The 17860-nt window shown below is 42.7% G+C and overlaps 1 protein-coding gene across 1 annotated transcript in view; it reads right to left on the minus strand.

The window, feature by feature from the left end:
* Window positions 1–2452: 2452 nt before the first annotated feature.
* The window catches only part of LOC143776535 (coiled-coil domain-containing protein 170-like), a 119260-nt gene continuing 103852 nt past the window's right edge, over window positions 2453–17860 (minus strand). Inside the window, exons 10-13 of the mRNA XM_077265997.1 lie at window positions 8960–9133; window positions 7641–7880; window positions 4144–4380; window positions 2453–3696 (exon numbers count right to left, since the gene is read on the minus strand). Coding sequence (XP_077122112.1) covers window positions 3478–3696; window positions 4144–4380; window positions 7641–7880; window positions 8960–9133 — 870 coding nt within the window. The 3' untranslated portion in view covers window positions 2453–3477. The remainder of the gene's footprint in view (window positions 3697–4143; window positions 4381–7640; window positions 7881–8959; window positions 9134–17860) is intronic.

Consider the following 17860-nt stretch of genomic DNA (forward strand, 5'->3'; position numbering starts at 1 on the left):
TTTGCACCTTTGCTTTTTGCTTGTTCCATATTCCTCTTTCAATTTGCGCTTTTTCTAAAATCACTTTTTTAGGCTACTTTCACACTAGCGTCGGTACAGGGCCGTCGCCATGCGTCGGCCCGACGTACCGACGCACGTTGTGAAATAAATGCACAACGGGGGCAGCGGATGCAGTTTCTCAAGCATCCGCTGCCCCATTGTAATGTCTGGGGAGGAGAGGGCGGAGTTTCGGCCTCGCATGCGCAGTCGAAAACGGCGGACGCGACGCACAAAAAAAGTTACATGGAACTTTTTTTGTGCCGACGGTCCGCCAAAACACGGCCATGCGTCGCTAATGCAAGTTTATGGAGAAAAAAACGCATCCTGCGGGCAACTTTGCAGGATGCGTTTTTTCTCCAAAACGACGCATTGCGACGTACGTCACACGACGCTAGTGTGCAAGTAGCCTTATTTGCGTGTCTCGGATTTTTTCGCTTGATTTTTGTTCAGCGAACTAAAAAAAAAACCAAATAATGTGGAAAGATATTTGGGTTTCTTGATGTTTTCGCCTGATTCAGCCTTTGCCCAAACTTTGAACAAATTTGCTCCAGTCCATTCCTCCTTTCCTCGGAGTGATTTTATGCTTACTTATGCAGCGCCCCAGAGTCCTGGTCGTTGCAGTACTGTTGCTCCGCCGCTAAGGGGGGGCCATGGTACGTCTGATGGCATTGAAGGAGTTCATCTGACCAGGTATCACAGACACCAATACATTTCACAGTCTGGCCTCCAGGGAGAGCTAAGGGTTCTATTTATTAGGCCACTCCTCACAATCTGGTAAAACTGGGGGTTAGGCAGGAAGTTAGAAAGAAAGCTGACTGGATTGGAACCAGGCAACACCTTGTGGCAGAGGGTGTTGTAGGGGAAGATTCAGAGGGGTCCCTGTCAGGGGTGGGATCCTGACAGAGGCCTAGCAACCAGAGAGAACGTTACGGGACCGCGCCTGCACGATATAGCGGCGGTACCCCAAGAAAGGACAAGAAGCGAGGTTTATTGTGCTGAGTGAGAAACGAGATCAACGCAACAAGGAGAATACCAGTAGGAGTCGTGCTGTAAGACGAGGCAACATCCTATTGAGGCACATAACCGGTGGCCGGAACGCCGAGGAAGTATAGAGCTCCAAGCCAAACTTCAAACCTACGGCAGGACAGTCAGTTACAGGCAGGCTGTCTCACCCAGACCCAGGAAGACACAGGGGGGTAACAACAGGAGTGGGGCGACGCTGGAGTCCCGGAAGAGCTCCGAGCCTCCCCGTCATACGGGTGCGTCCTAACCGTAAGATCAGGGGGACGTAGAGGGAGAACATCAGAATCGAGTTGTGAGGGAACACGAGAAACAGACACAACAGTTGTGGGTACTATCCCGTAAGCACAGCAGGGGAGGACCACAACACACAAGCGCAGGAAGGTAGGCACAGATTTCCACCTGCAAAGGGAACTCTGGAGGTGCCATCGGACCGGCCGGACTTGCGCAGCCTGGTTAACCGTATTCCGGACTGAGGACCCTGAAGCCTTCAGTAAAGAGGTAAAGAGACTGCAACCTGTTGTCCTCGTTATTTACCGCGACCGGCACTTCGCCGCACCATAACATCATCACCTTACCACCACCTTTCATTGTGCGCCCCTCAGCAGGGTCACGGACCGGGTCTAGCCACCGTGACAACCCCAGAGCAGAGACTCAGAGGCTCGGTACCGGGTACCCCTCGGCCCTGCGACAGTGGGGCGCTGCACTTACGCTAAAAAGTCGCAAAATAGGTTAAAACCAGAAATAAAGACCATTTTGATTTGGTGCAAAACTCATGAAATGTGTGCGCTGTTTTGATGAATTTGCCCGATTAAACGCCAGCAAATCCCACAGGAAAAACATGACATAGAAAAATCGCAAATGATCAATTAGGCCCAATAGTTCGGGGGTTTTTTTTTTGCACTTGTAAATTTCACTCCCTAAGTTTAACCCCTTCTCACATTACTACTGGAGGAAACAGTTATGTACAACTGACACACTTGGCATTGCTCCTGGCCAATTTAACTTCTTGGATGCTATGGGGAATAGAGATCATGGCATCTAAATTGGTTTGACAATGTGAGGGGGCTAACCAAAATGTCAGGCCAGTCATGCCTATATGCCTTTTTGGCCTGATGAGTTACTAGTTAGTGTAGGTTTGGGGCTACAAAGCCACATGTTTGCATAACATTGAAATAGTTGTGCCGCACTGTGACATCGAATCCAATGATGGTGAAAGCTGTGGAAACAAAATAAATGCATTAAAAATTTCTTATTAAGACAATTAAAAAAATTGGATGCAAATGTGGAAGTATCCTTAATACACTACATAGAATAAATAAAGTTTTACATAAAATAACATTTTTTTTATTTTTAATAGTATGACATAAAAAGTACAAACTACAGGAATATGTCAGAAAAGTACACACTATTTAATTCAGGTTTTTAACAATAAGTTTGAGATGCAGTACCACACATGACCAAGAGCAGCACCCTTCCTGGAAGATAACAGTCATATATTTTACACTTATCCACTCAATTCACACTATGGGAAAATTGGTCTAATAACAATTTATTATAAAACCATACACTGTAAAGTAACACACTGGCGCTAAGTTCTGGCCCGAAACTCCAGCCGCAGGCACCTTGGCATGTAGTGTGCGACCCTGCCAACCAATGATAAAAATCAAAAATAAAAAACAACAAATAGGTGCCGCGCTAGCAGGAGGAACTGTGACTAAGAATGAATCCCAGTCACCTACCTCGCTGTTATAGATAATCTTGTGGATTGGTTCTGGCTCATTGCAAATTAACTAGAGTTGAGCAAAAAAGATTAGCAGGTCCCTGGCCAGTAATCCGAGGTTGCCAAACGAGAACCTCATTAACCTCCTCATACCTGATGAGTTTGGCTGACGAACACATGATGTCGCAGGCGCCTGCTAATCAGAAGAAGCTTTGGTGATGACGGTAGGGAGAAAGTTCTGCGAGCACTGGTCCAGTGAATATGGACTATTGGCTTGGTAGCTGGAAAAAGTTTATCCTAATCTTTTTGCTCAACTCTAGAACAGATTATTTGATTATCACACACTCCTTCTCCCTTTAAATAATAAATGAAAAAATTATAATGGCCCTTATCATGAAAGAGTATAAGCTCTTTTTTTGTTAATCTTTTTCATTTTTTACTTTTTTTTTTCTAGAGGTCAAATATCCCTTTTAAGCTGGTTTTACACATCCGTGTTTCAGCACCGTGATGTCCAAATTGTCTCCTGGCTCAAACTCAACATCCTCATACTTGTCAATGAGGCTGTTCTGGTCAGGTCAGTAGACCCACGATCGGTCCATGCATCGGGATCAGTACTCGGACCATGAAACGTGGATGTGTGAAAAATGGCTTAACGTAGTAGCAATCAATACTGAAACTTTTTTTAACCCATCACGTTAGTATTTAGGGTTCATGTGCTGCACTGTGTATTCTGGTTCCCCATTCCCTGTACGAAACCCATATGGCAACTTGGATCTATCCGTTTTGGTGTTATCAATAGGACCATTTGTCCGTAAAACCCGCTTAAGTTGGTCGAAGATTTCATAATCCGGAACGGCCATGGTGTTAATGTTGAATCCCATCATTCTGGTGATGGTCTCTCTGAAGTCGACAAGCTGCAGAATAAAATAGAGATCAATGCATCTCAATGCTGTACTTTCTCAAGATCTGCAACCTTCAGTATAGATTCTTAACAAATCATTTTCGAGGGAGGGAAAATCATCTCTCTTACGTTTACCACCTTGATAATTAAACCTTTTGTAAAAACTCTTCACAGGTACTCAATCTACCTCCCAAAAACACCTCCTAATTGCATTTTGGGGTTGGATAGAAAAAAAAATAAAATCTTGTTATATTCCTTCTTGAAGACCCCTTTATTCCAAAAAGACATTTCACAAGATCTACGGGACAAAAAACGTCTTTATTCTTAGGTATTGTTATAAAGTCTCTTAAAGTTCTCAAGTGTCTGCAAGTTACAACTCCCCCCAAAAAAACTATTTAATGAGCGTTTTTAAGAGTTGCTAAAAAGATACTAATGATTCACTTTAATATACGAAGTGTACCTGTTTTTCTCTCCTTGCTACCTCCTCGAGGGCTCTCTTGGCTGTGTGCAGCTCATTAGTGACTGCTTCCACCATCTGCTGACACCTCACTTTCTCCCCTACAGACTCGTGCTCGGTGTAGTCCAGCTCTGTTTTCAAGCTCACTACCTTTTTAGCAGCTTTCTCCTTAATTTTCTCAAGCTTTTCTAAAGACTTGCTGAGAAGTTCAATGGTTTTCTTCTGGTGGTCGACTTTCTCCTTAAAAAAAGAAGAGAGTGAGTTGCTGGCTGGAAAAAGCCAAACTCCTCATGGTACATTTTTATTTGCTCACATTAATATTACACAAAGATTTTATTAATTTTATTTCCTTAAGATACCTTTAGTAGTTAGGTCTTAAGAAGTATCTCAAATATTTGTGAGGGTTCAAAAGGTCCATACACCCATGTCTGCTGTGCATCATCATTTCTGAACCAGCTAACCACCACACCAAAAAATCCTCGTTCATTCACCCTCCTGCATACTAGATGTGTAACATCTAATATCTACAATCCCTGCCTTCTGTATCTCTTGTAGGGACACAAGAAGGTAGTGAGCTGAGAAACTTGGGCTCCAATACATCAAAAGTTGCATTTTGCACCCCACATTTGATGAAGGATGCACTGGAGTAAGAGGCTCCAAATTTATTAAGAGACATTTTTTTTAAGCTTCATCAATATTCCTAAAAGTTAGCTGACCTAGCTAAAAATGTCATAAAAATGTCAAAAGTTGATAAATTGTTGCACAAACATTTTGACAAGGTTTACGACAGAATTCAGGCAAAAACTGATGAATTGGCACCTTAATCATTTTGTTAGGGCTGACTTTACGTGCAGCTTGGAGCTGGGGTTTCTTAAAGGGTTAACTTGGGTGATAGCTTGCTGATCGGAGAGGGTCTGACTGCTAGAACTCCTATCAATTCCAAGATCAGGGCTTCTTGTCAGAGGAAAGACAAGGTTTGGACTTCTTTGCCTATTGCAGCTTGCATTTTGTCTAAAGTATGTTTGCCAGGGGTTTTAACCACAATGCCAAGTCGATAAAACCAGATTAGATGGTAGAGAATAAAACAAAGTCAAAAGGTTTGTAGCGCCGGCGTCTCTGCACTCTGCTCCTCTTCCCTGGCAGACAAACCGACTTACCGCTGTGGCCTCCTTTCCTCACTTCCTGCTTCGGCTGCTAACGCCCAGGGTGTGTGCAGTGCGTGCAGATCCCCGATGCTTAGGGCACGCATGGCCCCATCCTCTTAAAGGGCGCCGTCATAAAGTGTCCCCAGCCAATAGCCATTATTTTAAGGCTCCTCCACCTGAAGGGAGGTGCCTGTGCAACGTTGTAAGTTGGTTCCTAAATACTCTTCTTAGTTCTCAGGTCTCAGAGCTCGTATTCCTGCATACCTGCCTGTTTATCAGTCGTGCCTGACTGTCTAACAGCCAGTCCCGCCACACTTGCTAGTGCTCATCTCTACGTCAGCTGTTCCAGCCGCACTGGCTAGGGCTCATCTCTACGTAAGCTGGTCCTGCCGCACTGGCTAATGCTCATCTCTATGTCAGCTGGTCCAGTTGCACTTGCTAGTGCTCCTCTCTGCGTCAACCAGTCCAGCCACACTTGCTAGTGCTCATCTGTACATCAGCCGGTCTCCCGTCTGTGTCCATGGCTCCCGTGTTCTTACAGCACCTGCATGCGTCTACTGGACCTTCCTTCGGGCTCTCCCAGCTAGCCCTCCTTAGGGGGTCAGCTGCCATCTTTTCAAGGTCAGTTCTGGAGTAGCACCTGTCCACCTCCTTAGTTCTTCCTTGGATCATGTATCATTAATGCCCCTCCAGGCTTTCCTTGGTCCACTGCACAGTGGTTCCACCATCCAGCCTGTTACAAGGTTTTTTCTTAATATTTTATATTTTATTTTGTATTGCTTAAAGAGGTTGTCCGGTTAAAACAAGTTATCATTTATCCGAAGGATAGAAAATATCTTGCTGGTCAGTGAACAAGCACAGATTGGCAGAATGGGAATTTTTCTTCCCTCTTACAAAATGGAGGGCCAGGTTGAATGCCTGAATTCCACTCCATTAATTCTCTATGGGAGTGCTGGAAAAAGCCAAGTGCCGGGATCGGCAGCCCCATAAGGAATGAATGGAGTGATGGTCAAGCATGTGCACTGCCACTCCATTCTAGCAGGAATTAAGGTGCCCCATTTTGCTGATCAGTGCAGGTCCCAGCAGTCAGACCTCCATTAATCAACAAGTTAAGATCTAACCTGTGGGTAGGCAATAACTTACTTTCAGAGGAGAATGCCTTTAATCATTCGATGTAAGCACTTCTCTGGTCTAATTCGCAACATAAACTTTCCCTGTTTGGATTCTCATCTACTCATTAGGCATAGGAGTTAAATCTCTGATGGTGGACATCTTTCTACTGTTTGACTAAATCTGTCTCTAAGCTGAAACTTTGAGGTTTTCTTTTCTAATTTATTAATTGTACCAGATAAAACCCTCAAAAATAGAGATATTATCATGAGATTAGTTGGCTATTTTTGATGGTTTCATCTGATACCATTAGCAAATTACAAAAGAAAACCAGAGCCTCTCTCCTAGCCAAATTAGTTCTCATGCTTCGCACTGACGAGGGCCAACAGCCCGAAACACAGTGTCTGTGAATTGAGATACTGATTTGGCTTTTATCCTAAGTCATATTGCACGACTCGTTAGAGGGTGGATTGTAACTTGTAGGATCGCTACTTCCAACAGGTGGCGCTATAGAGTTTAAGTCATCTTTTTCTCTGAAGAGGCAATTTGCAAAAGAAAACCTAAAAGTTTCATCTTGTAAACAGATTTAATCAAACAGTATATTAGGGTCAGTCTGTCTATAAGATGTTGAAAAATGTCCTAGTCTCAATACCGTGGGTCAGATTTATCAATAGTTCTTAGACAGAGCAAACTTAAGGTGCATATACAATGGCCGATTATACTGTAATAAACGAGTGCTTCTAGGAACGTTTGTGTCTCCATAATCAAACAGTGTAAACAGAGTAAATCACTTTACAAATGAGCAAAACTTTTTTTGCCCGGTGAAATTATTCTTAAGCTTGCTTAAAAATCATCAGTCTCGGCAGCACATCTTCATGTGCAAACAGGACCTATGGTGCAGAGAACAATGACTGCCTATGCTGGCCGGTAGAAAGTGGCTCCCAAGGTTCCCAATACAATTACTGACTTGGCCCCAGGAACATATGTCCTAGTACAGAGCAACAAGCATGTACAATCAGGAGGCCATAATGGCAAGCTGGCAAGAACCTTTGTGCCCTCATGTGCCTAAAAATAGGACTAATGGTCCTAAATGAGATCCCATATGAATAAGCCATGTAGTTGCAAAAGCAAGTAAAGCTGCAAACTTCAATTTACTGATTTTTTTTAACCTAACTGATACTATAAAAATACAAGGAAGAAGCAATGCATAATTTCGCACTAAACTTTCTAAAGTGGCGCGTTCACCTTTAGATCGTTCATATCGACAAGCTGAGCTGTCAGGTTTTGATTAGCAATTTTCATGTCACTGAGCTGTCCCTGGAGTCTCTCGACCTTCTTGTGCAATTTTTGGGCTGTCATAGTTGCTGAATTTTCGGCACTCAGGAAGGCTTGATGCTCTTTTTCTCTTTCATGTTGTTTGATTTTCTTCTCTAGTTGTTCGATTTGTGAAGATTTTAACTCTAGTTTTTCCCTTTGGGAATTCACCTGCAAAGATATATTTCTTAGGTTACTAAGAGAAGCAGTCAAGGTCAGTAAAGCAATCGGAAATTTGGGAATCTAGAGTCCTCATAAAATGGCTCAACTTGGGGGAGAACAGGAAATAATATTCCGATTATATAATACCAAAGTCATCACCCAAAGCATTTTAAAACTTTTTTTTTTGTCTCATATTACTATTAAAACTAGGAACCATATAATCTGGGAATCTGTCGATTAGCTCAGCCATGTCCCCTTTCTACTATCCTGTGTCTGTCTGCAAGACAATTGGCTCCTGCAGGAGCCTCTCCCCTGTCCTGTATGTATTAGGGCAAAAGATTCATAAGCCCCACCCCCTTAGTCAAGAGGGAAGGTCTTCCTTAAAGCACCTGCTGAATATGGAACAGATCAACAGGAAATTAACTTTAGTTTTTTGCTGAATTTTTTTCAAGGGTGTTTCAGGATGATGCCAAAAAAGCAACAGACTAGCAAACAGTCATGAAAATAATTTTTCTAGGTTTACCGTTTCTTTACAATGGTATTCAAAGGTGGATATACCCTGATAGCTAATCGTATGACCCTCTGTTGATGCGCCACTCAAGTCATTTGACTGCTACCAACAATCACAGCCCACCAAATTCAGATGAACAGAGAACAAGACATCTTTGCTTCCTGTCCCACCACAGGACCTCTAGGGAATAGATCAGATATTTAGACATCATTTTATTATGTTTTACCTATCCTTTGCTTATATCATTTTTTGGTGGAATTGGACAACACCTTTTATATAAATGTTGGTTTACACATAAACTGATATGGGGCCATACTGTACCTCCATGTGCCTGTTATTTTTACAAGGCACAGAGCACAATTGTGGCATACAGAAGAATTAGCACCATATGGCGGCAATCGTACAAGCCCATAATATTATAAATATAAAATGAAAAATAGCATAAAATGCAACTAAATAATGTATCTAAATATTAATGCACATATTAATAAGCATACTAATCATTGCCAAATACTGGATCATTAGAAAAACCTAATATCTCTGTGTAAATGGCCGGCATCGTAAATCTCATCATTACCTTCTTCTGGAGATTGTAGATAAGAGTTTTATTATCACTCAGAAATTCTTTATCCCTCTTACAGATTTCATCAGCTCTGTTCAGTAACATGTCGTACTGAGATACAAGGCTCTCAGATGAAATGTCTTGGCTTATTTTCATCTTTTCGGCCAGCTGCAGCAAGAACTTCTTGAGCTATGAAAAACCAGAGGAAAACAGACAAAATGTTAACATAATTGTGCTTCTGAGATGAGCCCTAGAGAAAATAGTCAGAATGTAAGAAAAAAGAAAATCTCAGTTTTCGTATACCATTTAGCAGTTTATATCACATTATGATAAACTTTACAAATACATCGTTTAATCGTTTCACAATATTTTTTTACTTTGTGCAAAGTTTTGCTGATTTCTTTTCCCACCTCTCATCTCCTTGCATGTCCATTCTGGTTCACAGTCTATGATTTCTTTCTAAAAAAAACTATCCAAATAAAAAAAAAATATCTTGAAATATTCCAGTTTTCACTTATATAATAGATTTACATGTCGTGTTTTCTGCAACTTAACTTTTAGCTTTGGTGTGTAGAATAGGGTACAATCAGCAGAATCATCTCAATATCATTAAAATAAAGAAAACAGCTGTATTATAAAGCTAAAGGTACCGTATATTAAGGCATTAGAGCAACACTATGCACACAGGATTCCTGGTCACTCCTTGGTTTCTGGGACAGGTGGGCCTAAAGGCCCCCTGTTGATCTGACAGCTACCTCTCCTGACTCCCCCATAGACATGAATGCTCGGATGTACGTTCCTGTGTTTTCTATGAGGCAACCACTGCCAGACTCCTCTGGCAGCAGCTAATCTCTAGCGAGAAGAAAAGGATCAGCCACTGACATTCAATAAGGCCAGATCCTTTTCTCCAGAACATCATCCTCGGGGAAGAATTGGGAGGCCCACCAAACACATTAGACTGAGTGACTATTCTGTCAGTATCGGTGGGTTCAGCTGACTTTATAGTAATGTATATGGGGACCTTTACTCCATTGCTTCCAGAAGACTATTAGGCTATAATTCGTCCATCGGTTTTTCAGAAATGCCTAAAAAGAACAAAAAATAACCCAATAACTCAAATGAATGATTTCTGACAGTTTTTACCATAAGTTTTTCTACTGTGCACGGGAACTTTCCAAAGGAACCTGAAGACCCACCTCTTCCAACAAGCCTACAACCTGCAGTAATCTTCAGTCTACTGGACCGCTGCACGACCAGCTCCACCCTCTTGTAGGTTATCCTCACCCATCCCCTGTAGACTGTGAGCCCTCGCGGGCAGGGTCCTCTCTCCTTCTGTACTTGTGTGTGCCTTGTATTGCACATGTTTATTGCACTTGTCTATGTATGCCCCTTTTTTCACATGTAAAGCACCAAGAAATAAATGGCACTATAAAATGAATAATAATAATAATAATGTGCAAAAGGCCCTTAAAAACTGATGGACCTCCACCTCCCTTTTTTCCAGTTTATTTTAATTCCTCCCTTCTTTTCCTTGTTCTTTCCTTTACCCTTTCCTTCCTCCTTTCCCATTCCCTTTCTCTCCTTTCTCTCTTCCCTTTTTTCTTTAATCCTGACCTTCTTCCTTATTTTTCCCTTCCCCCAGATAGTTGGCGTGACGATTTACATTATTATTTATGTTAATTTGCATTGCTCATTCTATATGTTTATTATGTCTTCCCCTTTTATATGTTAAAAATCCCCGCAAAAAAATATATTTTTAACAGAATAAATGGATGGACCTTTCTTAGCTTTTCCTAGCAAACAGTCAGTGAAAAACAGATAGCATTAGGAGGCAATAAAGATGCCATCAGTGTGCTGTCTAAGTTAGTCCCATCCCCATAGACTTGCATTGATGAGTTTGATCAATGATTTGGATCAAAAACAGACATACTGTGTGTTTGTTTTTCTTGCAGAAACTTGGACCGCAAAAAAAAGAGCATGTCAACAGCCCTATAGACTATAAATTGTACTTGTTCTTTTACAAGATGCAAAAAAGACATATAGAATGTGCACGAGAAAATCGTACATGTAAAAGGGTCATAGCATCCGATATCTTTATCCACATGGGAAACTATGGTTTACACCAGATTGGTGGGACACACCATAAAGGAAAGGCATCATGGTTAAAATGTTGGTTCTGCACGCTCAAAGGCCTGGAGAGCACAATATATCACCCCTTTAAGGCTCTTGTATGCAAGTACAAGAACCCGGATCACTCTATTCTCCCACCCACATCACCAACACAGGCCGGAAAAGGGTCACCACTCGGACTTAATCACTCCATTCTCCTGCCTCCTGGTGGTTCTGTGCCAAGCTCCCCTTAGTGTCGGCCCTATAGGAGTGGAATATCCTACTTGTATAGTGCTGTATAGTAAGTATAGAAGATTTCCTGTGAAAATCTCTAATGTTCAATATTAGCAGTATACTATACATTAAAACAGACTGCATTTGGTTAATAGAAACAAAAATATCACAAATGTAGTGATTTATTGTAGAGCAGAACATCCCAGGATACAGCTGTACACACATTTCACGTGTATTAACAGCATGGAGAAGTAGTATAATTATTATCTAACCTCTCTCATATTATGTGTTTCTAAAAACCTATTTTCTTAAGTGTTATGCCATCTCAAAATGCAGGTGTCAACCAGACAGACTAATCCTGAAAGATGATACAGTCTATGACTGGGAAAATAGTTCTTAAACCAATTTCTACTAAAAGGGCAAAAACGTAAGAAATGAGGAGTAGTTTGTGCCATTTTTCAAAAATGGTGATTAAAAAACTTTTCCGCATATTTAAAGGGGTTGTCTAATCTTCTTTCTTCAGGAGCACACCGCTTCCCTTCCTCCTTATTTCCTGTTTGCTGGAGACAGTGCACTCCTGAAGATTGACCGTTCAGACAAGCAGTATGATCACACCACGGCGGCTCTGAACGGTGATGCTGCTACCAGAGGCGGCATTGCCCTGTAGCATTGGAGGCGCACAGGGGCACTGAAGCTGGCTAGATCACTAGATCAACTTCAGAGCAGTGCTTGCAAGCAGTATATCAAACAGCTTGTAAGTGCACGCTCCTTGCCTTTGAACAAATCACTGATAGCCTGCAGAGGTGGCCGTAATCTTGCCAACCAGCAGTAAATTATAAAATTAATAATGGCTTCATTTTTTTAGAATGGAGAGGATTTTTATTAAGTTGTAAATTGCAAAGTTGATTGTTACCCATTTAAGAAGTTGAAACAACCCCATTAACGAGGTGAAGATATGTGTCCACATTACAAGTTCAGGTCAGAGTACCTGGGCTTCGCTTGCAGAAACAATGAATCCTCAATGGTATAAAATTAATGTTTTCATTATACCAACGCGTTTCTGTGCGGGACTGGAAGAACTTTTTCTCCAGCCACTGGGCTGCAGCTGAGGATTCTAATGCTCTTATAGGTTTTGTGTCCATACATGACCACTCCAGGTGAGCATCACTCTCACCTCTCCCATTTGCAGTATTGCCCTATTGGGTGCTTCTGTCCCAACCAGACCACAACACCGTTGCAAGTTAGCATTGAGGTGGCTACACTTTTGGAATATGATCAAGATCCCTTTCTCATTATATTATATTGCAGTGCCGTTTTTAATTTTCTAGAAGGGCTGTGTAGCAAAATAATTTTTCTTCCTCACCTCATCCGGCCACAGACCCATATTTTCCAATATGTGTATTATGTTTATTTAGTTTTTTTCTTCTTGTAAATTTTGAAGATATTATATGGTCATAGGTGTATTAAGTCATGTTTTCCCTGGATGTGGCTTTTTGAGGTCCTTCTGTACCTTCAGAGCTTTTCACTGTGATACATCCGCATGAACAGTTATTATGTTTTCTTTTTTGTTGGTGCTGGGTTCCATGGTTACTGTTAGGATATAGCGGCACGCACAGTCATTAGGTGATGAACATGAGTTAATTCCAGGGAATTTTTATGGATTGCGTGATGGGTTAGTTCTTTAGATGCCCAACATAGGTATTATCGCTATGAGATAGTCGCACTGCAGTCATTTTTTTTCTTTTTTCTCTTTCTGGACTGTACTCTATACTTACCGCGAAGCAGCATGCGCTGTCATTATATGAAGCGCAGGAATCAACTTCTCCCCATTATAACTCTATTGGCCACTTGAGGCTATAAATCCTATGATGCCCACCCACAGACACGCCCCCCAGAAGAAGCACTCGCGAAACGCACATCAGGGTTTGGAGGTGCAGCGTGTCACTCGGCACTGCACATGTGAAGCAGACACAGACCCAGGTAATATGTATTGACATGGGATGTTAACTTTGCTCTTGGTAATCAATAATAAAGATGTACGTATGGTAGCTGGCAATGCGGTGACATTTTGGAGCTCCGTTATCGTTGTACTCATGGTTCCATTCTTTATGTGATGGATGTTGCACCTTTCATGCATTTGCACTTTAGATATATGCTGTTATATCCGTTATGTTGTACTTAAAGGGTATATAATCTCCTTTGACTTTGAATTTATAGGTGATGATTAATGATTCTATTTGAAATATGATACGGATGTTGCATCTTTCATGCATTTGCACTTTAGATACTGTACATGCTGCTTCATCCTTTACTTTGTATTTAAAGGAAAGGTGCCGCAATTTTGTTTTTGTATTAAAAATGATTGTTTATATAAACAATTATCTTTAATACAAAATTATTTTTTTTAACCTTAATATCTTTTTTATTATTAATAATTTTTGCAGCCACTGGGCGCCGCCATTTTGCTTTGCAGGAGTGTAAGAGTCCCAGCACGACATTTACACTCTGCATTTACGGCAGCCCTGTGCATAGGACTCAGCAGTCGGGAGCCGACCGCGTTATCTCCTGCTCTGATCTGGCCACGCCCCCTGGGCTGTCTCCACATCACAGCAGAGGCAGGAGGTCGGCGCCATGTTTCTTCAGCCCACAGTGTGTGAGCTCCACTGTGACTGAGAGCTGTGCTGTTGGAGGGGCAGCTCCAGCTGCCTCTCCTCTCACACTGTCAGCAGTCGGCCGTTCCCTGTCCTCTGCTGCCTGGTGCCCTGGCTCAATCTCTAGAATCGCTAGAGAGGGTGAAGTGCTGGGGTCTGATGTCCTCTATCAGGAGCTGCAGAGAGGTAACAGGGGGGGGGAGGGGGAGAATCTCTGTGCTGCTCCGACCCGACCCGACCCTGCCTCTCACTGCAGCCACTGATCAAGGACATCAGACCGTGTATCTATCACTACACTGTGCTGAGCCATGTATCTAATCCTCTCCTGTATGATAGTCTGCTGTGCCATGTACCTAATCCTCTCCTGTATGATACTGTCTGCTGTGCCCTGTACCTAATCCTCTCCTGTGTGATACTATGCTGAGCCGTGTATCTAATCCTATACTGTGTGATACTGTCTGCTGAGCCATGCATCTAATCCTATACTGTGATACTATGCTGAGCCATGTATCTAATCCTATACTGTGTGATACTGTCTGCTGAGCCATGCATCTAATTTTATACTGTGATACTATGCTGAGCCATGCATCTAATTCTATCCTGTGTGATACTGACTGCTGAGCCGTGTATCTAATCCTCTCCTGTGTGATACTATGCTGAGCCGTGTATCTAATCCTATACTGTGTGATACTGTCTGCTGAGCCATGCATCTAATCCTATACTGTGATACTATGCTGAGCCATGCATCTAATTCTATCCTGTGTGATACTGACTGCTGAGCCGTGTATCTAATCCTCTCCTGTGTGATACTGACTGCTGAGCCGTGTATCTAATCCTCTCCTGTGTGATACTGTCTTCTGAGCTGTGTATCTAATCTTATCCTGTGTGATACTGACTACTGAGCCGTGTATCTAATCCTATCCTGTGATACTGTCTGCTGAGCTGTGTATCTAATCTTATCCTGTGTGATACTGACTGCTGAGCCGTGTATCTAATCCTATCCTGTGATACTGTCTGCTGAGCCGTGTATCTAATCCTATCCTGTGTGATACTGACTGCTGAGCCGTGTATCTAATCCTCTCCTGTGTGATACTGTGCTGAGCCGTGCATCTAATCCTCTCCTGTGTGATACTGACTGCTGAGCCGTGTATCTAATCCTCTCCTGTGTGATACTGACTGCTGAGCCGTGTATCTAATCCTCTCCTGTGTGATACTGACTGCTGAGCCGTGTATCTAATCCTCTCCTGTGTGATACTGACTGCTGAGCCGTGTATCTAATCCTCTCCTGTGTGATACTGACTGCTGAGCCGTGTATCTAATCCTCTCCTGTGTGATACTGACTGCTGAGCCGTGTATCTAATCCTCTCCTGTGTGATACTGACTGCCGAGCCATGTATCTAATCCTATCCTGTGTGATACTGTCTGGTGAACCGTGTATCTAATCCTCTCAGGCACTCCTCTCCCCCCTGCATATCTTTCCCCATTACACACACAACTCAATGCATGCGATAACAGGAGCTGCAGGGGTCATGCTGTATTATGGCATTATGTGAGATCTATATGACGGTATTATGTGATCTGTATGGTGGTGATTATGCTTGATCAGTATTGTGAGAATTATACGGTGGTATTGTGTGTGATCTATATGGTGGTATTATGTGAGAACACTGGCAGTATTATGTGTGATCTATATGGCGGTATGTGAGAACACTGGCGGTATTATGTGTGATCTATATGGTGGTATTATGTGAGAACACTGGCAGTATTATGTGTGATCTATATGGCGGTATGTGAGAACACTGGCGGTATTATGTGTGATCTATATGGTGGTATTATGTGAGAACACTGGCGGTATTATGTGTGATCTATATGGTGGTATTATGTGAGAACACTGGCGGTATTATGTGTGATCTATATGGCGGTATGTGAGAACACTGGCGGTATTATGTGTGATCTATATGGTGGTATTATGTGAGAACACTGGCAGTATTATGTGTGATCTATATGGTGGTATGTGAGAACTGTATGATGGTATTGTGTGTGATCCATATGGCTGTATTATGTGTGCTCTATATGGTGGTATGTGAGAACTGTATGACAGTATTGTGTGTGATCTATTTGATGGTATTGTGTGTGATCTATATGGCGGTATTATGTGTGAGCTATATGGCAGTATTATGTGAGAACACTATGGCAGTATTATCTTCAGAAAGCGGACCCATTCTATGGTGGTTCTGGCTGAGCACCTGCTCGCGGGTCTGGGGTAATAGAGGGGGCAGCATGACCTCCAGTTAGGTGCAGTCAGGGCTGGTCAGGCTGCTGAAGAGAGGGGTCTCATTTTTATCGTTACTATATGGCTACATTTCCTTCCCAGCGTCACCCCGTACTTCGCCTGTCGTCTCACTTTCACACATCACCAGGACAGGATGGAGAAGACAGGATCTGAGGAGGGGAATGGGGTCTTAGCATGCAAAGTCTGGATCAGAACAGGCCATCAATCCGCAGAAATGTTTCCTGGATTTCTGTGGAGCAGACGGTCCATCCATGTGTATAAAAGACAGCGTTCTATGTACAATCCCTGGCTGCTCCGCGCACCAAACAGGGGGCCCCCATAGACCAGCACACTGCTCTCCTGAAATACTCTGCGCTGCGGTCACCCTGCTCCCTCCACCACATATCTCTCAGAATCCTTGCTGGCTGCCATCCTCGGTGACTGTCTACTTGTCAGTGTAAGGCTGCTTTCACACTAGCGTCAGTACGGGCCCGTCGCAGTGTGTCGGGCCGACGTACCGACGCATGCTGTGAAAGAAATGCCCGACGTGGTAGCGGATGTAGTCTTACCACGCTTCCGCTGCCCCATTGTAAGGTCCGGGGAGGAGGGGGCGGAGTTTCGGCTGCGCATGCACGGTCGAAAATGGCGGACTCGACGCACAAAAAAAAGTTACATGTAATTTTTTTTGTGGCGGTGGTCCGCCAAAACACGACTCAACCGTCGCACGGTGGTTGCGACGTGTGGCAATACGTCGCAATGCGTTGGTAATGTTAGTCTATGGGGAAAAAACACATCCTGCAGACAACTTTGCAGGATGTGTTTTGCAGGATGTGTTTTATCTCCTGAACGACGCATTGCGACGTACAGCCAACAACGCTAGTGTGCAAGTAGCCTAAGGCTGCCGTCACACATTCAGTATTTGGTCAGTATTTTACCTCAGTATTTGTAAGCCAAGACCAGGAGTGGGTGATAAATGCTGAAGTGGTGCAGATGTGTCTGTTATACTTCTCCTCTAATTGTTCCACTCCTGGTTTTGGCTACAAATACTGAGGTAAAATACTGACCAAATACTGCTAGTGTGACGGCAGCCTTACTCTGCAGTCACCAACAAAATGGCTGCTCACTGGGTTCCTGAATATCATCCTCTTATCCCTTAGCAGACACCCAGAAGGGAAGGAGAGGAGACATCACACACGTCAGCAGACTCCGCCCATAATTACTGCAGTGCTGTAATGTGAGCTTGTTGTACATGAGGTTTTTCTGAAATTTCAGCAGCTGCTCCCCCTAGTGTTTAAAAGTGGAAATTCCAAAACTTTTCAAAATATTTTTCATATTTTACTAAATTATAAACAAATGATAATAATTTTTAAGAAAATGTAAACATTAATTCTTTACATTTTTACAATTTCTGTAAAAAATTTTTTTTGGATGGCACCTTCCCTTTAAAGGTGATATCCTCTTTTGACTTTGAATTTATAGGTGAGGATATGATGTGAACACAATCTTAAAAAATTATAGCCAGTACCCTACACCTTTTTAGCAGTAGCAAAAGAATCTGTAATCCCATTTATTTCTCCCTGGGTATTTATGTGTATATGCTTCAGCTGACCTCCGTGGTTATCTGTATTTGGTTTGAGGCACTATTTTAAT

Source organism: Ranitomeya variabilis, chromosome 1 (assembly GCF_051348905.1).
Source record: "Ranitomeya variabilis isolate aRanVar5 chromosome 1, aRanVar5.hap1, whole genome shotgun sequence".
NCBI classification, from domain to species: domain Eukaryota; kingdom Metazoa; phylum Chordata; class Amphibia; order Anura; family Dendrobatidae; genus Ranitomeya; species Ranitomeya variabilis.